This window comes from Lineus longissimus, chromosome 5 (assembly GCF_910592395.1).
Source record: "Lineus longissimus chromosome 5, tnLinLong1.2, whole genome shotgun sequence".
Lineage (NCBI taxonomy): Eukaryota > Metazoa > Nemertea > Pilidiophora > Heteronemertea > Lineidae > Lineus > Lineus longissimus.
Window position 1 is genome coordinate 21,965,842 of NC_088312.1, and position 20,807 is coordinate 21,986,648.

Consider the following 20,807-nt stretch of genomic DNA (forward strand, 5'->3'; position numbering starts at 1 on the left):
TTATAGGCTATGCGATAAGTGCGCCTGAGTTACGCCAGTAAAAACCGTATAAAATAACATGATATATTTTCCGTCCATCGACATTTTAGTAGGCCACCAGTGTTGCTGATAACGATAAAGTGCAAGTAGGCCTTTGTCCTTTTTCAACATGCACTCAGCGCTGTATACACGAAACGGCACGTGCCATTCCCTACTACCAGACATCCTGAGGAAATCAGGGGCTTCTCGGCCCCTTCACACAAAGTCTATTCATCGCTAAAAAATTGTCATAACATAGGCCTACTATTGCAGTTGCACATCCCAGTTAGAAGGGACACGCAGATGCGCTTCTAGGCCTACCGATAGATCTTTTGGGCTGATGGAGCAACTCTTTAACCTTTAAAAGCACTACGTATCCCTTCTGACCAATCTTGGTAAGCCAAATGCACTTGTATGGAAATAAAGAAGCCTGAAAAATTATATTTATTTCATTCTTTCTGCAGTAAAATCACACAAGACATCAAAAAACACAATTGCGCATTGAACCTACAAAAATTTTCATACTCTGAGGTTTCAGAGGGACATCTTAGTTCATTTCGAGCGTTCTGCAAAATTCAGTAAGCCTTCATTCAACACTACAATGTACCATATGCAGGCTATTTTTAGTAGCGCCGACACTGGTTTCGTTGGTTTCAGAACAGGTTTATTTCACTCAATATTCATTCAAACTCTTTGTCAAAGCTATCATAGTGAAGCTTTAGGCCTTTGCTTTTCAACTTTATTGAACAAATAGCCAGACAAAACTTAGTTTTTCAAGAAATAATGTAGTTTCTGTTGCCACAGTCCCAAGTAAAATCGGGCACTGACGATCTTTTTGGCGGGAAGAATTTCTTGCGGCGCTGCCACGTGGCGCAGCTGGGTTTTTGTTGAAATTAAGTAAATTTGTGGCATTATAATGAACTATACAGCACATAATTGGTGTCTTTAGAAAGGGAATTTCATCAGCAATTCAATCAAATAGAAAATGAGGCAATTCTAATTATGTGGAACACAGTAACACCCAAGGAAGGACATCGTCAATGAAATCTAAATCATCTCAAGTCGGCATTCTGTAGGCATGGCGTAGCGCCACGGCAAGACGCTCCAGAAGATTCCTGCAACCTATTCCCTCTGAAATCATGTTGTAAACATGCTCATATTCCGTTTTGGTAGTAACAGAGTAAAGCTAGTCCATAATGCCTTACGTGCGTCGTCTGCTATATCCTCCCCACGAAGAGGGCGGCCCGATGATAACCTGAAGTCAGTGAAGATGTAGTGATTTTGAGTGGAAGCAGCATCTTTTTAGCAAAAAAATTGAAGAAAAAAAAAAAAATCCGATGCGGGCGCTGATGCTAAACCGGTATTTTATTTTGTGTGGCCTTAATGCGTGTCCCATGACGTATAGATTACTTTTAATAGGCCTAATGTACATGTACTGCCAAACAAAAAGTAAGGAAACTAAAGGCTTCATTAAACAGCTAAATGTCTCAGAGTTGCCCGGCAGCTGAGAACACCCCCCCCCCCCTCCGCATCCTGCGCAGTGTTTATCCCGCCCCTTTTCGTATACCGCGCTAACCACTGCCAACGGACTTTGGCACTGCCCTGCCCATAGATGGATACCTTTGTTTACAAAATGACGTCATTCTGACGTCACGCGTAACTTAAAAGATACTTCGTTGCGTGCGCATCGTGACCCCCAACAGCAGGCGTGACACGTCGAAAGATCGGGTTTCACTAGGATACCACAAGTGAGGATACCATGAGTTTTTCGCGCCTACGTTTACATGTATCTCATGACTTGCAAAAACCTGAGTAGGACTTTGTTACAAGAACATATTCATATCCCAGTCAAGCATCATTACGATAGCTAGAGAAATATCAACAGGAGACGGTTTTTCGCAGATTTTCTCGATGAAAAGATGCAGCGAGGAGACCCGTATTCCCGCCCGTATTAGTCCCGTATCGACGCAGACCGCCTTTTGGCTGCAGCTTTTTCTCAATGGAACACGTGGTTTGCGCGCGCTGCGTATTTTACAGATTTTCGTGACGTCATCAGATATCCAAAGCCATAGCTATAATGGCGGCTGGTGCTGGACATGCTGGAAGCAGGATCCAAACAAAGAACAAAACTCATGAATCTTTCGAATTATACGGTGATTCTGAAAGTAGCCAGGAGATAGATATTCCATCCGGGGCATGTTTTTGGGAATTTTCTCATGCAAAACGGGTTGGTGTATGTTTTAAACTAGCCGATCCCGATGGCGATGGCAGTGTGAGTGTGACTCTGACTGGTGGGGCCACTGGCACTGGACTGACTGGTAAGATAAGATAAGATAAGATAAGATAAGATAAACTTTATTTTCATCGGTATGAGATAAAATTACAAACAAACATGAGCTCCAAAGCTCTTGGACCGATATCAAACAAAGACACGAGTAAAACACAACAAAGGTAGAGATGCCAACAGTTTGGCTTGACTGCAGGATCCCTTACAAAATATTTTTATGTCAAGGGTTAGGGTTAGGGTTAGGCCTAGGGTTAGGGTTAGGGTTAGGGTTATACTTTTTGTAAGGGATCTTGCAGTAGTGCCCTAGATTATTACATGCACATTGCACATTTGCATTTTTTGCCATTCCATTTTCCTATAATCTTTTTGAAATATTTGAAATTTTCACTGGTTTGGATGCATCTTGGCAAATCATTGGTGGTGCAGCATCCATGGCATTGGCATTGCAGACTCGGACTGCAGCCAGCGATGTCGTCGGTGATCTAGATCAGACAGGGCGACATACAGGTACTTCTGCTTCATGACTTCTTCATCACATGGAGGTATTATAAAAGAAAGGCACAACATCGGCATCGCTCAGAGCCACTAGCCTAATCCCCCTATAGTACAGGCCTAATCACTTCTATTCTATTGTTTCGCCTTTGGCTTTGTTTTAGGGTTGGTTAGGCCATGGAGGTATTATAAAGATGTTGATATCTGGCCATGGAGGTATCTTTATACAGTAGAACTCGCGTAAGTCGGCACCCTCGGGACTTAGATTTTGATGACGACTTACAGGTAGGTATGACGAGTTGTACGCACATTTTTAATGAAATTAACGTTAGATGAAGTTGGGACTTTCTGGCGGGTGCCGCCGACTTATGCACAGTGACGGGTTATACGATGCCGACTTACATGAGTTCTACTGTAATACCTCCGCGGCTAGGCCTTTAGGCACTGCCATTTCATTCATTTTGGCTAGAGCTTTAAATCTTGGAACAACGAGAACTCATTCATAATTCAGTTAAATACCAATTTCAAGGCTGGTACGCCGTTCCCTGGAAAACAAAGTACAGCATACCAACCACCCTTGAAAATGAAGTGAATTCAAATTTCAAGAATGGTAATGTATGCGGTTCTTGGTTTTCCAGGGAAAGGCGTACCAGCCTGGAAATTCACAAATTGGTATTAACTGAATTATGAATGAGTTCTAGTTGCCCGAAGATTTCAAGCTCTAGCCAAAATGGCCTGTAGCCAACCCTTAAGATGTGTATATACGTGAAATGAAAATAATTTCTGCCATCTTGCCCCGCGGCCGCTTCCCCAGTCTCGAGTCTGCACAGTAAAATGCATGCAAATGTTCGATTCGCCTGCAGAAAACCTTTTCTTGATGTTCCCTCGCAAGTGACAAGTATTTCCACTGGCTTATTTGGTTGTAATGTATGTTGCAGTTCACATGTAACATCCCAAAAGTGCACTAAACTCTCCCTTATCGAAGAAAATTGGCATAATAAAAATATTTTTCTAGCGGACGAGCGAAGACCAAGCGCCATTGTGCATCAGCTGCTCACGGTTATTTTGTAGATCTTGAAGTGCGCATAGTTCTTTAACCTGTAGTTAGGTGGCGCTTGAGAGAACTGTCCAGTACATTGAAACCTCATGAAACTAGCACCGTCTAACCACTAGACATCGAACTACTGAGGTCTACCAAATAACTGCAGACAACACGTGATTGGTAATGGCGCTGAAATGTTTCGTCCGCTAAACTTTGGTTCATCTAAAAATGTCGATTTTCTTATCAAAAATGTGTCATATTGGATAAGATTTAGGTGTACCATGTATTGGTTGATAAAAACAGGACAGAATATTAGGTGTAAGTACTTACAACTTGAAAGGAAACACTGGAAATTTGCAAAGTGTTGAGGAGGTGAAAAATCTCTACTCATTTTACAGTAGAAGCGGATGCGGTTTGGCGCTTCTCAAAATGACGCCTGAGAATGGTGAACTTTTTAACGCAAGACCCATATTGGCCCCCCTCGCATAGCCTAATAGTATACCATTAGTCCCCACGGTGGCGCTGAAGTCGCGGCCAGCCGTGGGCCTAATTCCGATCTCACTTATTTTCGTTACCGCGACTGAAATCTGGTCGCGCCGCGGAACAGTCTTCCGAATGAACTGATAGTTTCTGTATGTTAAACTTGCAAAAATTGCTAATTTACAATAATTTACACGCAAAAGCGCCGAAATTCTACATTTCTTCCTGGATAATTCTAATAGTGACCATTCTCCCGTGAAAGATACTTGCTAACGTCACACAAAAATGGGAAAAAAATCGGGGGTCAACCATTTAACTTTTGAGATATATTGAATTTGCACGAATCGGCAAAAAACGCATCAACTAGCACTTGACGTCATTTCAACACACATCCGACGCACATCCCAAGTTCAGTGTACACATACATCGGCATCAGCAGTCAAATTAGTAGTTTCGTGTTATGAGCCTACTGGGCAGCGCTCCAGGATTCAGAAACTCCCAATAACATGCCAATGCCAAAACAATTGCTCAATCAACACTGGCATACACCGGAGAGCAAGGAATCAACAATTTCTTAGGAACTATCGTGCTGGGGGGACACCTCGCATGAATATGTCGAAACTCCCTAATGATACCTTAGGTTTTGAGTTAAAGATCAATAAAAACCAAACTTCAAATCAATCCAACCAGTAGTTTGCCCTTCAGAGCCCCAAACGATGCAAGCATAAAATAAACTAATGGACTACAGGCCCATTCATCACAAATTTAGTACACGTTGTTATTGCTTGACCTTTATCGGACTTTACACTACTTGAAACAATACCATACTGAACTCTTCATCCATCTTCCCTTCACATGAGGTGTGCACAGACCCTGGTCCCTGGCCATTTCATCTTTCATATTCTGAGCACTTGACATTCCAGTCAACTAATCTGTCATGTCTGTCAATCTCTCGCCCAATTGGTGAATTTGTCCAGATCTTTCTTTAGGGTGGATGTTTCTTCTGGCGTAGAAGAATTAAAAAATACCCCTTTATTCTTCTTTCTAGGTAGACGTTTTCTTCAACAGATAGTGAAGCTGAAAGAGTATGACGACAAGTGGTGGGGCTCTTTGGAATGTTTCATTAAAGGCACTCGCATGGACAAATTTGATCTCGATCTTGATGCTGCAACATGTTCACGAATTCACCAAGTGTTCTCGAGTCATGTGCATGGTCCAGAGAGTAGACATGATGGAAATGAAGAACTTAAAGAAGAGCAAGATTTGGGATTTTGGCCCCGTGTTCGACAACAAGTGTCTGATCAAAGGATCAAATTGTCAAAAATGTACAACAGGGCCAAGGAGTCCCAGGCACCGTATGAGGAGGTTATCAGGTATGTTCACAAATGGTGCGCTGTCCACAGGCCAATGAAAATAATTTAATTACTACATGTAGTATAGTTTCTCATTTGATTCTGACCCCACACCAATTTCCATCATTGGCTCACCGTAGGGGAGTCTATACAATGCCGCTGTGTCCGTTGTCCGTCATTGTCGTCGTCGACGTCGTATCCTGTGGTACGTTTCTTAACCGCTTGGGCTATGAACTTGAAACTTTGTACACGTGACCTCCTAGGTCATGTGAACCCTGACGCTGAATTTCGTTCCAATCTTATTCTCAATTTGGCCACCAGGGGCTAAAAGTGGAAATCGAGAAAAAGTGTGATATCTCGATTGTAAGTGACTTGTTTTCAATAAAACTTAGACAACGGCTTAAAGTGGCCTTAAACCGCTAATGATTCAGCCTATTCTTAGCATTTTCTCGGGCGGTGAAAATGACCCGCCTCACTTCCTATTCACAAGTCTCGCGCAGATTAGTTACATGTAGTTAACAGATTAGGCCTGCTTAACATGTGTGGACCATGTGGTTCCATTCAGTAACTTGCGTATGACTCAGTGATGCTTCGATACCTGATGTGGCCTATCATTAGCGTGCAAGGATCACTTTAACGGCTGAAACTAAGAACCTGAAATTGGGCATGGATGGCCCTCCAGGTCAGGTAACCTTGGATAACAATTTTCGGTCCAATCTGATTCACCTGGCCACCTGGGTCAGGTCAAAGCAGTTGTCCTGAAACTTCCATTTTGCTAACTGCAGTACTTTCCGTAACTAGCATAAACTGATTGTCTACGGTGATCACAATGGCCCCTGGCCGTTTCATTTTCTATCGCCAATTTTGTTGGAGAAAAAAATCGTCTTTAAAGGGGTAGACGGTTTGATTTATTCTTGGTCTGATTAAATAGAAATCCACTTATACACAGTGCCGTTGCGCAGACTTTATTATGCGTGCGAATCTGCTGAAACTTTGGAAATATCACAGAAACTATTGAGTGCAAAAACTTCAGGGCTGTTCTCAAGGTGTTTTGGATATTATGCTACACACCACCAGCATTTATTTATTTTAATTTGCTTTTAAGAGACACCTGAAATAACAGTGAAGTGATAACAACTTCTGGATCTTTTTTCAGCCTTCATCATGTCCAGCAGTTTTTGGAACTCCTGGCTGATATCTTACACAGGACATCTTGTGGTTTAGTTCCAAAAGAAGCAGCATTCATGAATTTATTCCAGAGGTATGCTCAGCTGTGTAAATTGTATCTCAGGTGAGTGCATAATGCTTTTTTCTGCATAATGTTTTTTTCTGTGTTTTCCTGTTACTGGTACCTGTAGTGTATTGCAAGGCGTGGTAAGCATTTCCTGACCTTCCCCTCCGCTACTCCAATGGCACTGATCATCATCATTTACACACAAGTGCCTCATTTCAAGTTCCACTATCTAAGTAATGTGTAGAGGGGAAAACACATCAGTAAAATGAAAAGGGCTACAATTTCTCCAGAGAAGGGAGATTCCTGTTGATCTTGTAAAGAAAGTCTTCTTGTAAAGAAAACTTTTTCCAGAAAATATTTCAGGGCAGAATGAAATTGCACTCCAAATGCAGTGATAGGGCCTCTGTCATTTGCCCTTCACCATTGCGGCAATTTACTGTTCCAGAGGCCCAATCATGAGGTCACTTTCATGTGTGCACACAATGGCTACATGCCGCCATTTCAAAAATTTTCATCTCGGGTACAAACTCTGCCTGTTTGGCCATTCTGCTCTAAATTCATATACATGTAATACTCTTGTTTACACTGAACATGTTAGTAGTGAGTACAGGAAAAAGAAAAGAAAAATAATAATCAAGAAAATTTTGAAAATCAAAAATTAAACAAAGTTTGGCGAAGATCCGGCCAAGGCCCTGGGAGGAATAGGGGAACAAAGTGACAAGCAAACAAACAGACAAAGGTGCGAAACAGTGTTTTTCCCAGCCAGGTTTAGCATTTGGTTCATTTACCATTTTCTAGTATGGTTTTATTCCTCTTTAAGTCCTGGAGATACCATCACCCGCAAGATGACGGTTCTCGGATATACAGTCAAATCCATGCCTGATTTCCAGTTCCGAAGCAAGGATGAGAGCAGAAATGAGTTCTTGGTGATAACTGTTGGAGAGGTAAGTGACTTTGGATTCTTGGGTAACAGTCTTTCCGATCAATGAGGAACCGGCGTTAAGATAAATGCCAGTGGCGGCGCCACAATCGATCATACCTTCTGACGCCATGACGTCATTTTCTGGTCTTTTGACATCGCATGACGTCCATAGCGGGAAACCAAATTACATACATTTTTGCACCAGATTTCAACAACAGAAAACGTGCCCAATAACTGGCATTGCGCAGATTTTCCGCAAAGTTATCTTGAGAACTGATAGCTAAAAAGATTTAAAGCAGGGAGATGTCCACGTCGCCGTAATCTTTTGAAAATAAGCAGCAGTTATTTTCGGGCTGAGAAATAACATGATGATAATTTTTTCGTGGCATGAATTTTCACAAATTAATGCCTTACAGTGGACAGATTAATGATGTTTTTCTTACTTGCCTTGGTAGGGGTGTATTTGATCATTGAAATCGAAGAAATTTTTCACGACTGTATAAATCCACAAATAATGTATGCAATGAGAAAGAATGCGTATAGTCTTTGAAAGTCGGCCTCTGATAGGCTCAATTTTAACCCCGCGAGGATTCTAAACCAATCGTATTGCTTTTAACGAGCATTTTGTTAACCGACCCGCAGATCGTTTGAGCAATATGACGTGCGCCAGGGTAATTTGGTAAATATTGATGACGTCATCAAATGGCGCCGCGGGCGGATTTTAGTGTACCTGACATTGCCTTACACATATAGAGCAGGAATGATTGTGATAAAGGCAAGCAATGGTTTATCTAATGAGGGCTTTCAGAGGAAAGTGGTATTGAGATGAAGTTGTAAATAGTTTCTGTCAAATCTTTTATTTTTTTAGTGCAAGCCATCTGTGTGTCGTAAAGGTTCATCTGAGAAGACATATGGTCATGATAGCCCAAGCACAATTGCTGCAAAAAGACGTCGACTGAGTGGTTTGCCAGAAAAGCAAGACCATGACGCTTCTGTTCATGATAAAGCCGTGCAACATAGCCCCAGAACAGCACACAGACTGAGTGAAGATGAAGTCGCCATTGCTGAACTTGGCTGCAAACTGAGCGGACAACATGCTTGTGATCTCCTGTTGGAACTGCCTCATTCAGCCATGAAAGCATATGGGAGGGGAACCTGTATGCTTGGACTTATCATTGAAGGAACTAAGGTAGGCCGTATTCAACTACCCACTAACACTGTTCCTCTCAGGCAGCTGCATGGTAAACCATTTTGAAGAAACATCCACATTTTTTAAAGAGAAAGATGACAGAATTGGTTGTCACAAATGAATGAACACGGCCCTATTACGTAATCCAACTCAAAATCGGCTTGCACAAGGAAGTGATGGAATTTAGATGAAATCAAAGGCAGTGTTTCTGCCAGAAATAAATTCAAGGGGGGGAGGCAAAACGGTAAATACATTGTACATGTACGCTATAAAGTCAACATCCTTCAGTTTCTAATGCTGATTCTTTCTGAGACACGAGAAGTCCACTTTTCCACAAGATATCTAAGGATGGCTGTCAACAATAATCGGACAAAGACACAATTCTTGCCACCAATGCAAGTCAGGTACGAATTTAAAGGCACGTAGGTAGACTACGTGACCAATAAGCACATGAGTAGGGTCCCTGAACCTTATCATTCATAAAAAAATATGCAAGATATGGAGAATTTTTTTTGTCTTATTCCAGGTGCGATTGACTTGCCTTGAAATGAAAACAGAACATCTGGAGAAGATTCAGTCCTCGACAGAACCTATTGATGATGAAGAGGCAACACTCCACTATACCAGAGCATACGATATGTTGAATTGCAACGACCGGAAACATTTGGATTACATATTACTGACTCTGGCCTTCCTAAATCCACACATGTAGTGCCCCAAGAAAGAGTACGGTCACTCTGCGTGAAGGTGCCACATACAGAGCAAACGAAACTGGTTTTCTGCCCGTCAACAGATGGGAGGCAACTTCCATGCATATGGGCTTCCGTATTCGACTGGAGCCATGTTCTAGCAAACACTGCTCAAGTGGACAAAGATGGACATCCATGCATTGTATGCTTGAGGGGGCTAGGGGATGGTGAATATACTGGACTGCTCGAGGGAGAACATTACACTGATCCATAATACACAAAGTAACCTACTAGATATTTGACAAGGGAGCTCATCAAGGCCTCTGTCGAGCTCATTTGCTATGGTGTTGGTGGGACAGAGAACACCAGCCCCATGGCTTTGGCTCTGTCCAAAAGTGTATGATGGACTAGTGCAGTGTGTTACAGGCCTCCTAAATGCTCACTGTATCATGTTCCAGATTGCCCCTGTATACATATACATCCAGGACAAACAAGCAGGGGAATAGGACAGATTGTAGGGAACAAGAGTCCATTCAGTCGAGTTCCAAGAGGAAATGGTGAAAACTGGCACATGCATTGGGAAATCTATCATGGATTGCAAATAACCTTGGCATCATTTTCACTTGTTCCTCGAGTATAAACAATTTCTTGACCTTGAACAGAAGGGAGAAAGAGGACATCCAGTTCGATAGAAAATTAATGAGTGTTCTCTTTATTACACTTTTTTTCAATAGAAATCATGGAAAGAACGAAACATTATTCTTAATGAGAGACTGACTCAACTCACTAGAAATAGGCAAAACAAACAAAATGGCAGTGAAACTAGCTATCTGGCAAGAACATTTTAGAGAATCTGTCATGATAGTCTCATTTCAATCTATAGAAAAAGGCTTTGATTGCTTTGCCTTGAATGGTGCCTGGATCATTAAACAACTTGTCTCACAATACCTTGCAAGCCTTCAACTTTACCAATGTCCTGACACCAAAAAATGACCAGGACGACTTTTGATAGAAGCACATTGCAGGTGTAAGTAGTAGCAGGCACTTGTGGAGGATTGAGTTGAGGTCGCAAGAGAGCCTAAGGGGTGACGTCATTCACCGAATAGTTCAACTTGTGCGGAGAAACATTATGAATGTTTCTCATATGAGAATTGAGCGTCCCACGCTGTGTGAAACATTTCCCACAAATCTCACAAGTATATGTTTTCTCTCCTGTGTGAATATTAATGTGTTCCTTCAACTGATCTTTACGCCGGAAAGCTTTTCCACAACGCGAACACGCAAATGGTCGTTCTCCCGTGTGCGTCATCATATGACTTTTCAAATTTGTTCGCTGGCGATATACAACTCCACAGATCTGGCATCTCCAGTCAAGTCGCCCTTGGAGGTTCTTAGCAGGGGTATGTCCATCACGATGCATTCTTGCATGCATCTGCAGACTCCGGGCATTCGGGAAGAATTTACTGCATGTTCTACATTCATGGTTGTTTTTGAGGTCACGGCTTCTGGTTGCAAGAGAAAAACTCACCTGAAAATACAAATTCTCATTATATTCACAGGCCAAATCAGATCTGCTGAATGAAAGCAGTATCTGCTTTGATGCACCGTTATTAGTGTAGAGGTTCACATGCCTGGTGTACAATCACAAATAAACATTCAGGCCAATCATACTATGATCCTGATCATTGCCTACAGAAGAAAACTTCAGAAGGTTTTCCCTTTTGTTCAAGTTGTAGCAGGCAAACACAATCTCCAATTCAAAAGTTCAGGCTCAGCTGTTTATTTGACATCTTTCTACATGTACAATACCACCCATCAACAATGTAGCTTCCCATTTCTTTCTCTGAACTTGCGACTGCAGACAAATGTGAAATAAGTTGTTATTTTCACAAAATGGAGCAGTGAAACAAAAAGAGTGTAAACTGGTCAAGGTATCCAGGCCGTGTTACCTCTGAATCCTTGTTCTTAACCGGTTCTGAGCTCTGGGCAGCCTTGGCCTCCACTCTGCCACTATCAGAATTGAATGCAGACGTTTTTTCAAAGCTTTTATTCAGGGTAACATGATAGCTTAGATCTCCATTGAGACCACCACTGGTAAGACGAATTGGATAGATTGTGCTCTTGGTGAAACCATTTGTTTCATCTGATTTTGATTGTCCTTCAGCAGCTGGGCTAGAGGTCATGCGTGACCTGGGCAGTTTTGATTTCAGAGGAGGTGTTGTCTGTGAAAAAAAGTCCTTTATCTCACACATGGGCTGATCTTTATCCAAGTCTCCTACAGAGGGTGAGTCTTCCATCTCCATGCCACCAACCTGCTGAAAAAAATGATTGAAATAATAGTGTACAAGCAATTTAAGAGAGTTGTTAGCTTTTATGCAGTTCAAGTCATATTAGAAAACTACTTAAAAGAATTCATCAACATATTATGTTTCTAAAGGCCTACATGTGCAATGACAACACCGACAACAGCGACTCTAAGAATACACCGGCACTTGAAAACAAAGATAATTCCTGAAAACTAGACAGATAGCGCAGCAGATGAAATATTTTTACTTCCTCTTGGAATATGATACTTACAATTCCTGCGTTTCCTTCATCACTTTTCTTTGTCCTTTTCTTTGCTGCTTTACTCCCTTGAAGCCCTGTGTCTAGAGACTGGTGTTCTAACTTAAACGGTCTCCTCTCCAACTCAATCTGTTGCTTTAGTTCTTCGTTTTCTTTCATAAGCTGTCCCTGTACCTTTTTCAACAAATTATCTTTAATTACTACCTCATCATGTTTCAAAGTCAACTCTGACTTCAGCGATTCTATTTCACTTCTACATTTTAAAACTTCAGTCTGTTTTTCCACAAGATCATTACTCGACTTTTCCAGTAGGCAATTTTTCGATTCCAAATCAGCTTGCACCGTTTGGAACATGCGATCTTTCAATGACAAGTCCTGTTGTGATTTATAAAGTTGGCTTTTCTTTGCTTGAATCTCATCTTGTAACTTTGAAAGTTCCTCCTTCCCTGTCACAAGCGTTGGTTTCATATTCTCCAACTGTTTCTTGCGCAACTCTAATTCCTTTTCTGCAATTTGGACGGCATTCTGTTTAACCGACAGTTCCATCTGGTACTTTATCATGATGCCAAACATATTTGTCCATGCATTTGTAAGCACTGCACCACTGTCCTGTAATTCTTTCTGCATTTGCTGGAAGAGACTGCTATCATCTCGGGAGTCCGACATTATGCACCACATCCTGAACAAAGAACAAAGAAAAAAAAGTTCAATTTAGAAATTCACGGATGCATTATTAACATAATCATGAACACAGCCAACTCTCACTACAAGCACTGTCGTCAGTGTCATCACTGATGTCGTATACGATAAGTGAGCGGATCCAGTAAAGATCTCTATCATCAGATGCTTACCAGTTAAAAATTTGCATAGTTTCAGGTCAAAGGCCCCACTCAGTGGTTACAAAAATTTCAACTACAGTTTTCATTGTAAATTCAGAAAAATTTCTAAGGCCAGCAAAGTCAGGTTCCCTTTCTGGACGGTGATTGAAAGGATCCCTTGTCCTCTCATTGCTGGCAGAGGCAGGTTCACCAGTCTGCAGACAATTAGAAATGCTCGGTGAAGGTGCATTGTTTTTTCTACATTTCTTAAGATCATAAGGGATCAAGTACAACACTAAAAAGTTTAAGAAAACTTCTAATGAGAGAGATCAAATTACTTCAAATTCTCAAATTTCTGGTAATTTTTACAAATGTGGTGAACTTTCCAAAAATATCATCAGGACTCTCAGCGTTGCTTAGAATAATAACAGACACAAATCTGTCTGGTCATATATAACGTTCTTGATTCAAATCAATTCCATGCAACGCTGCCCATCTCAAGTTCCTTGCGAGCAAGACATTATTTGCTTACCAGTCTTGTAGCGTCCCCTATTAAATGCTGACAGAACATATGGCACCAGGCGTACAGATCCGTCCCTTTATCTGATGTGGCAATCTGAAAGAGTAACACAGTCATCAACTTCTGTCATCAAAACAAGAGTGGAACCTCCCTTATCAGACACCTCTCTTAGCAGGACACCCTCAAGATATATGTCTAAAATAAGTCATTTCTATGCAAATTGTTCGCTGTAATCAGGAATCTCCCTAGTGGGGACAGCATCTGTCTGTCCCAAGGGTTTTCCTTAATAAAAGTGAGAAAACCATCACAAAAATTTTCGAATCAGTCTAGATTTTTCGTCTGCTGGAACAACATGTCACAGATCAGAATAGAATAGAAATCTGAACACAAATGCGCTGATTAGGTAAGTTTTACTGTATAGGGGGCGCTTCAGTTTTAACCAGAAGTCTTGGCAGCTTCCACTCGTCATCACTTTCTCTCATCCATAATAAGATGATATCACATTTTATTTAGCCGAGTGTGTGTCTTTTTTGTAATAACCTTGGGGGTTCTATAAAGATTTGATAAATTCAAATTCCCAAATTATGTATGCAAGTGGAATACCCAATAATAAAGGTACTGACTCATCATTATCTTGACATTCCCCCTAACCAAACTAATCCAATCATCCATAATACTCAATCAAAGCTGTTAAATAAAGGTATTGTAAGAACCATAATTGAAGCAGTAGCATGGCAGGCTTGACACCTGGACAATGGACAAGGGATTAGACTGGATGAATGAAAAGGAGGTTTGGGTCACATGACTTAATCAGCAGAACCAGTTCTAACTGCCCTGTGCATTTTGAATCAGTGCATTTTGAACCAGAATTGAAGCAGTAGCATGACAGGCTTGACACCGGGACAATGGACAAGGGATTAGACTGGAATAGTGAAAAGGAGGTTTGGGTCACATTACTTAATAAGCAGAACCTGTTCTAACTGCCCTGTGCATTTTGAATCAGTGCTGGTTTGTCTTTGGACTGAAGTAAGAGTGGAAATTTGTGTCTCATTTTCCTTAACAACTTGATCAAATTTATCTAAATTTGAGGAATCGAAATTCGAAGAACTAAATTTGAAGTTAACTTGTTCAGCTTATTCAGCAGGAGATTCTTGAACCTTTCAACAGTTGAATATTTCTGTTCCCATTTTTCTCTTTGAATGAGTTTCTTCTGGATTTTTCCGCAGGCCAAGACTCGAGGCAGGTCAACTTGGATGTGAGCTACTCTAAGTTAGGCGAGTACAACTTCTTTCCACTTTCCAAATGATCAGAACAGATGCAGAGAAAACTAATCTTTCAAGGACCCACATGATGTGATGTCACATCATCAGTATATCTTTGAGCCAAGAATCAGACATCAGTTTCTTAAACTTTTCTGCTGATGCATCCCCGAAATGTTGATGTAGTTTCTTGGCAATCTTTTTCTTTGACTCTCAGTTTCGAACAGTTCAGGTACTTGATGTACTGATTCATCCTACATGTTTAGTGCAACACTTTTGACCGCGCCTTGGCCGGCAGTGATCACACTGAAGAAACCAGCCAAATCTGGTCACCGGACTTCTTGTCTGAACAAGTTGTTTGAACGACCCTGTAAAGCTTTTGTGGTCAGGTAACACTGAAATCAAGAACTTGATTAAGAACTTGATGTTGACTTATCAGTGTTCTCTTGATACCACGTAAAATACAATTTCAAATGATGTTATAAATCAATGAATCAAAAACTTTTGGCAACCACTATCCCGCCTGTTGTGTCACACCGACTGTAACTAGCTGAAGAGGGAAGTATGCTGTTATGGATATCAGATAGTGGTCTCCCTGGCATCTGCTTGCAATTTTTGTTGACACTCCACCATGATCCCAAGGACCTGGCTTTATCTAATGATACGTTCGCAGGGGGAGAGCGGGGAAGGGTGGAAGAGCCAGTCACCCCCGTGGGAGCATGATTCCTGAAAGGGTGTCTTTGGAAAGGGCAAACATTTGTTCGCCATTAAACACAAGATTTTGATCCTTGTCTTGGGTGTCTTTGAGAGAACTGATCACACACAATTCCCAACCTACTCGTCAGCCAGCTGACAGATTAACTGGGTCGAACGTGTTGCTGAGATGTTTTTGAAGAGATACTTGTGGCTGTTGGAGTGACTTCTTGTCTAAACAGTACCATTCTGCCCCCTCTAAGGCATACAGTGGTAACTAATAAACTGACTGCGAAATGAAAGCAAGTTGAACATGAGGTGCTCATCATTCCGTCTCGGGTTGCAGAGAAAACTAATCTCGCAAAGACCCAAGAGTCCAGAGTAGTTCTCTAGTAATAGTGCAGATAGTGAGTCGACTGTGTTTCCTCCGTCTCTGTTCAGGAAAAAAAATGCTTCAGTCCTGGTTCAGTTAATCATGTTGCAGCTTTCAGCATTATTTCAGATATTTTGATTGCCATGGATCATTGAATGCCGATGGCCAACCTAGTCCACAAAGGCAAGACAACCAAGATAAGATCTCTGAGCCTTGAGTTTCTTAATGAGCACAGAATTGTGTTGGTTTCAAGAGAAGGTGAGAAGTAAGCTTTTAATCGTCCTCTAATATAGCAGACTGTGGTACCAGCATCTGGCACTTGATACTAAGCTGCAATCTCTCTGATCAGACCAGTTTATGCTCTAGCCCTGTTTAAGTAATCATGTTGCATCTTTCAGCATATTTTCAGAGCCTATTGAATCGTTGAATGCCGATGGCCCCACTTGCACATTCAAGGAAGACAGCCAAGCCCAACGTGAGATAGTTGAGCATGAAGTTTACCCAGAGCACAGGTTTGTGCTGACAGATTCACACATTACAAAGTGTCAGCCACTGTGCATCACAGACACATGCATAATGCTGTCTTTGAAATCAGAAAAGATACTTTTTAAAGAGATATTTTTTGTTCTCTTATCTTTGCAACTGTTTCATGTTTGGTATTGTCAGGGTTATATCATTCCCCCTCACCACCATAACTGCCCGCACTGACTGCACTGCCCCTCTTCCCAACTTAACTCTCCTGACCTGCCAAGCACTATAATTGCCTTTACCTTGCATCCTGCATCCACCTGGCACATTATGAAATAACCCCGACTGTATCACATGATGAAATATTTGCTGCTACGAATTAAAGATTTTTCTGCGAGTTTTAAGAAACCTTGCTATTGATCGGTATAATTGCATGATTTCACATTCTCATATTTTTAAGGTTCAAGAAGTCTACAGGAATACAAGCTTGGAGAGGACAGGTTGCGGATCTTGGATTTTCATGGACTTGGGGATGACTACGAATGATTGTAGTTGAGGTAGGTCATGGTAGGTCTGACGATCCTGTATTTTTCAGCAAGTTTTAACATAACTTGGTAAGGATCAGAGATTTATCAGCGAGATTTAAGACATCTTGCCTGGCATCAGATTTATCAGCGAGATTTAAGATATCATGCTAGTGATCGGTATAATTGCATGCTTTCAGATTCTCATATTTTTAAGGTTCAAGAAGTCTACAGGAATACAAGCTTGGAGAAGACAGGTTGCAGATCTTGGATTTTCATGGACTTGGGGATGACTACGAATGATTGTAGTTGAAGTAGGTCAAGGTAGGTCTGACGATCCTGTATTTTTCAGCAAGTTTTAACATAACTTGGTAAGGATCAGAGATTTATCAGCGAGATTTAAGATATCTTGCTAGTGATCGGTATAATTGCATGATTTCCGATTCTCATATTTTTAAGGTTCAAGAAGTCTACAGGAATACAAGCTTGGAGAGGACAGGTTGCAGATCTTGGATTTTCATGGACTTGGGGATGACTACGAATGATTGTAGTTGAGGTAGGTCAAGGTAAGTGTCTAGATATGTATTTATCAGCAAGTTTTAACATAACTTGCCAAGGATCAGAGATTTTTCAGTGAGATTTAAGACATCTTGCTAGGCATCAGATTTATCAGCGAGATTTAAGATATCATGCTAGTGATCGGTATAATTGCATGCTTTTAGATTCTCATATTTTTAAGGTTCAAGAAGTCTACAGGAATACAAGCTTGGAGAGGACAGGTTGCGGATCCTGGATTTTCATGGACTTGGGGATGACTACGAATGATTGTAGTTGAGGTAGGTCAAGGTAGGTCTGACGATCCTGTATTTTTCAGCAAGTTTTAACATAACTTGGTAAGGATCAGAGATTTTTCAGTGAGATTTAAGACATCTTGCTAGGCATCAGATTTATCAGCGAGATTTCAGATATCTTGCTATTGATCGGTATAATTGCATGATTTCAGATTCTCAAATTTTTAAGGTTCAAGAAGTCTACAGGAATACAAGCTTGGAGAGGACAGGTTGCAGATCTTGGATTTTCATGGACTTGGGGATGACTACGAATGATTGTAGTTGAGGTAGGTCAAGGTAGGTGTCTAGATCCTGTATTTATCAGCAAGTTGTAACATAACTTGCCAAGGATCAGAGATTTTTCAGTGAGATTTAAAACTGCTTGCTAGGCATCAGATTTATCAGCGAGATTTAAGATATCTTGCTAGTGATCGGTATAATTGCATGATTTCAGATTCTCATATTTTTAAGGTTCAAGAAGTCTACAGGAATACAAGCTTGGAGAGGACAGGTTGCAGATCTTGGATTTTCATGGACTTGGGGATGACTACGAATGATTGTAGTTGAGGTAGGTCAAGGTAGGTGTCTAGATCCTGTATTTATCAGCAAGTTTTAGCATAACCTGCCAAGGATCAGAGATTTTTCAGTGAGATTTAAGACATCTTGCTATGCATCAGATTTATCAGTGAGATTTAAGATATCTTGCTATTGATCGGTATAATTGCATGATTTCCGATTCTCATATTTTTAAGGTTCAAGAAGTCTACAGGAATACAAGCTTGGAGAGGACAGGTTGCAGATCTTGGATTTTCATGGACTTGGGGATGACTACGAATGATTGCAGTTGAGGTAGGTCAAGGTAGGTGTCTAGATCCTGTATTTATCAGCAAGTTGTAACATAACTTGCCAAGGATCAGTGATTTTTCAGTGAGATTTAAAACAGCTTGCTAGGCATCAGATTTATCAGTGAGATTTAAGATATCTTGCTAGTGATCGGTATAATTGCATGATTTCAGATTCTCATATTTTTAAGGTTCAAGAAGTCTACAGGAATACAAGCTTGGAGAGGACAGGTTGCGGATCTTGGATTTTCATGGACTTGGGGATGACTACGAATGATTGTAGTTGAGGTAGGTCATGGTAGGTCTGACGATCCTGTATTTTTCAGCAAGTTTTAACATAACTTGGTAAGGATCAGAGATTTATCAGCGAGATTTAAGATATCTTGCTAGTGATCGGTATAATTGCATGATTTCAGATTCTCATATTTTTAAGGTTCAAGAAGTCTACAGGAATACAAGCTTGGAGAGGACAGGTTGCAGATCTTGGATCTACTAATTATCAAACTCATCGCTCTTCTTTTTGTTTTATTGTTCTCATCCTGCATTGTTCCCTTCGAATTACGTATTGTGACAAAAATCCCTCAAAAACTTGCAAAGTCAAACACAGGAAAAGTCTAGTCCATTATCTATAGGCGGACTTAACGAAACTAAAACGTCGAACGCATAAATAACATATTAACAAAGAATGTCTAGTCCCTTTCTTCAGGCGGGCTTAGAAAAGTTTCATTCCGGACAGCTTTCCGCTCTCCAGAACACTTAGCAACTTGAGAGCTGATGCTCCCCGTTTGGTAAGACAGTCCGCCAGCTGTTCACATGACTCCACCCACATGATCTCGTTCACTTGTTTGTTGTCCACATTCTCCTTAATCGCAGACAATTCTAATCTCAGTCTCTTTTCTGTTACTGACTTGTTGGAGTTGATTGCCTCAAATAAAGATTTGCAGTCAGTAACACATTTCAATGCCAATAGACGTGGATTTGCAACTCCATGTTGCAACTCACAGTACAACGTGGCCAGAAATATCCCTAGATCTATTCCGTCTGCCATCTCGAGTGTCTCAGCTGCTAGAGTGCTCCTTACCACTCTGCGTATTTTCTTGGAACTCCAGCAAACAGGGTTACATACTCCATCCTTTCCCATCAAAAAGACCAATTGTCCTCCATGAGAACCATTATCTTCAGCATTTTCTAGTGATGCATCAGTGTATACAACGAGCTGCACATCCTCGTCTCCTAAGTACCTGAACCTGAGAGATACATGTTCTGATCTCACTCTCCTAATGATCTTGTTTGCTTCCAGCAAATCATTCACAGTGGCAGACTTCACGCGAGTTGCCAGCACTGCTGTATCGAATATTATATCAGGCCTTGTTTGACGTGCGATCCAGAGCAACTGCCCAATTTTTGACCTCAAATGTTTCCGCTCTTCCTCGGCGACAGCAAAATCCTTTTGGGGTGATCGAGAGCTGCCTAACTGTATCGGTGTCAGACTAGAAGCAAAGCCCTCTTGGTTCACAAGAATGTCCCCATCTCTGTGTTGGACTTCCAAGCCAAGGTACTTAAAGGATTGCCTATCCTCTCTTCCCACATTTAGACTCTGCCTCAGCTGTTGAATTACTGACATCTCAAACTGTTTGGTGCCTCCCCATATGAAATCATCCACGTGAGCAGCCAACAGCCCAATCAGTTCTCCCTTACTATCCCGCCATGAGAACACGGCTGGATCCACTTTGGAGATTTTTCCTCCAGTTTCTATCATCACATCCTTCACTTTGTTGTACCAGCTAAGAGAAGCATCACTCAATCCATAGACGCACTTTTTCAGCCTCCAAACTTTTCCCGACACATTTGCTTCCTTGGGCGGTTTCACAAAGATGTCCCTCTCCAAACTATTTCCTTGAAGGAAGGCCGTCTTAATGTCCATTGAGTTTACCACCCACCTCCTCTGTGCGATCACAGCCATCACTATCCTCAAGGAATCGTTCCCACAAGTGGGGGAATCTGTTTGGTTTGCACCATGCTCCTCAAACCCCCGAGCTACAAGTCTGGCCTTGGGGATTATTCCGGCTTCCGTATCCTTTAAAGTCAGAACCCATCTCGTTGATACACACTTTTGTCCTTGGTCCTGCACTTCTGAATAGACCTGATGATTGCTCCAACTCGAAAGTTCCTTTTGTTTAGCTTCTTCAAAGTCCACATTTTGGGAAATC

The 20,807-nt window shown here is 41.3% G+C and overlaps 2 protein-coding genes across 5 annotated transcripts in view; one reads left to right on the top strand and one right to left on the bottom strand.

Annotated features, from left to right (window-relative positions):
* The first annotated feature begins 2,726 nt into the window (after positions 1–2,726).
* LOC135487937 (uncharacterized) lies at positions 2,727–10,650 on the top strand. Of its 2 annotated transcripts, none has more exons than XM_064772233.1 (6): positions 2,727–2,812; positions 5,368–5,692; positions 6,828–6,962; positions 7,726–7,849; positions 8,696–9,016; positions 9,543–10,650. In XM_064772233.1, the coding sequence occupies exons 1-6, from the start codon at positions 2,737–2,739 to the stop codon at positions 9,726–9,728; spliced, it is 1,167 nt and encodes a 388-aa protein (XP_064628303.1). In that variant the 5' UTR covers positions 2,727–2,736; the 3' UTR covers positions 9,729–10,650. The 2 variants fall into 2 exon arrangements, with proteins under 2 accessions (XP_064628303.1, XP_064628304.1); XM_064772234.1 differs by lacking the exon at positions 2,727–2,812 and adding an exon at positions 3,033–3,082.
* Positions 10,651–10,745: 95 nt separating this feature from the next.
* The window catches only part of LOC135487928 (zinc finger protein 260-like), a 55,261-nt gene continuing 45,199 nt past the window's right edge, over positions 10,746–20,807 (bottom strand). Inside the window, exons 2-5 of one of the 3 annotated variants that reach the window (XM_064772220.1) lie at positions 13,621–13,704; positions 12,283–12,949; positions 11,655–12,017; positions 10,746–11,233 (exon numbers count right to left, since the gene is read on the bottom strand). In XM_064772220.1, coding sequence (XP_064628290.1) covers positions 10,784–11,233; positions 11,655–12,017; positions 12,283–12,948 — 1,479 coding nt within the window. In that variant the 5' untranslated portion in view covers position 12,949; positions 13,621–13,704 and the 3' untranslated portion in view covers positions 10,746–10,783. Of the gene's footprint in view, positions 11,234–11,654; positions 12,021–12,282; positions 12,950–13,620; positions 13,883–20,807 lie in introns of those variants that run through there. The other 2 variants (XM_064772218.1, XM_064772219.1) reach the window with 2 other exon arrangements.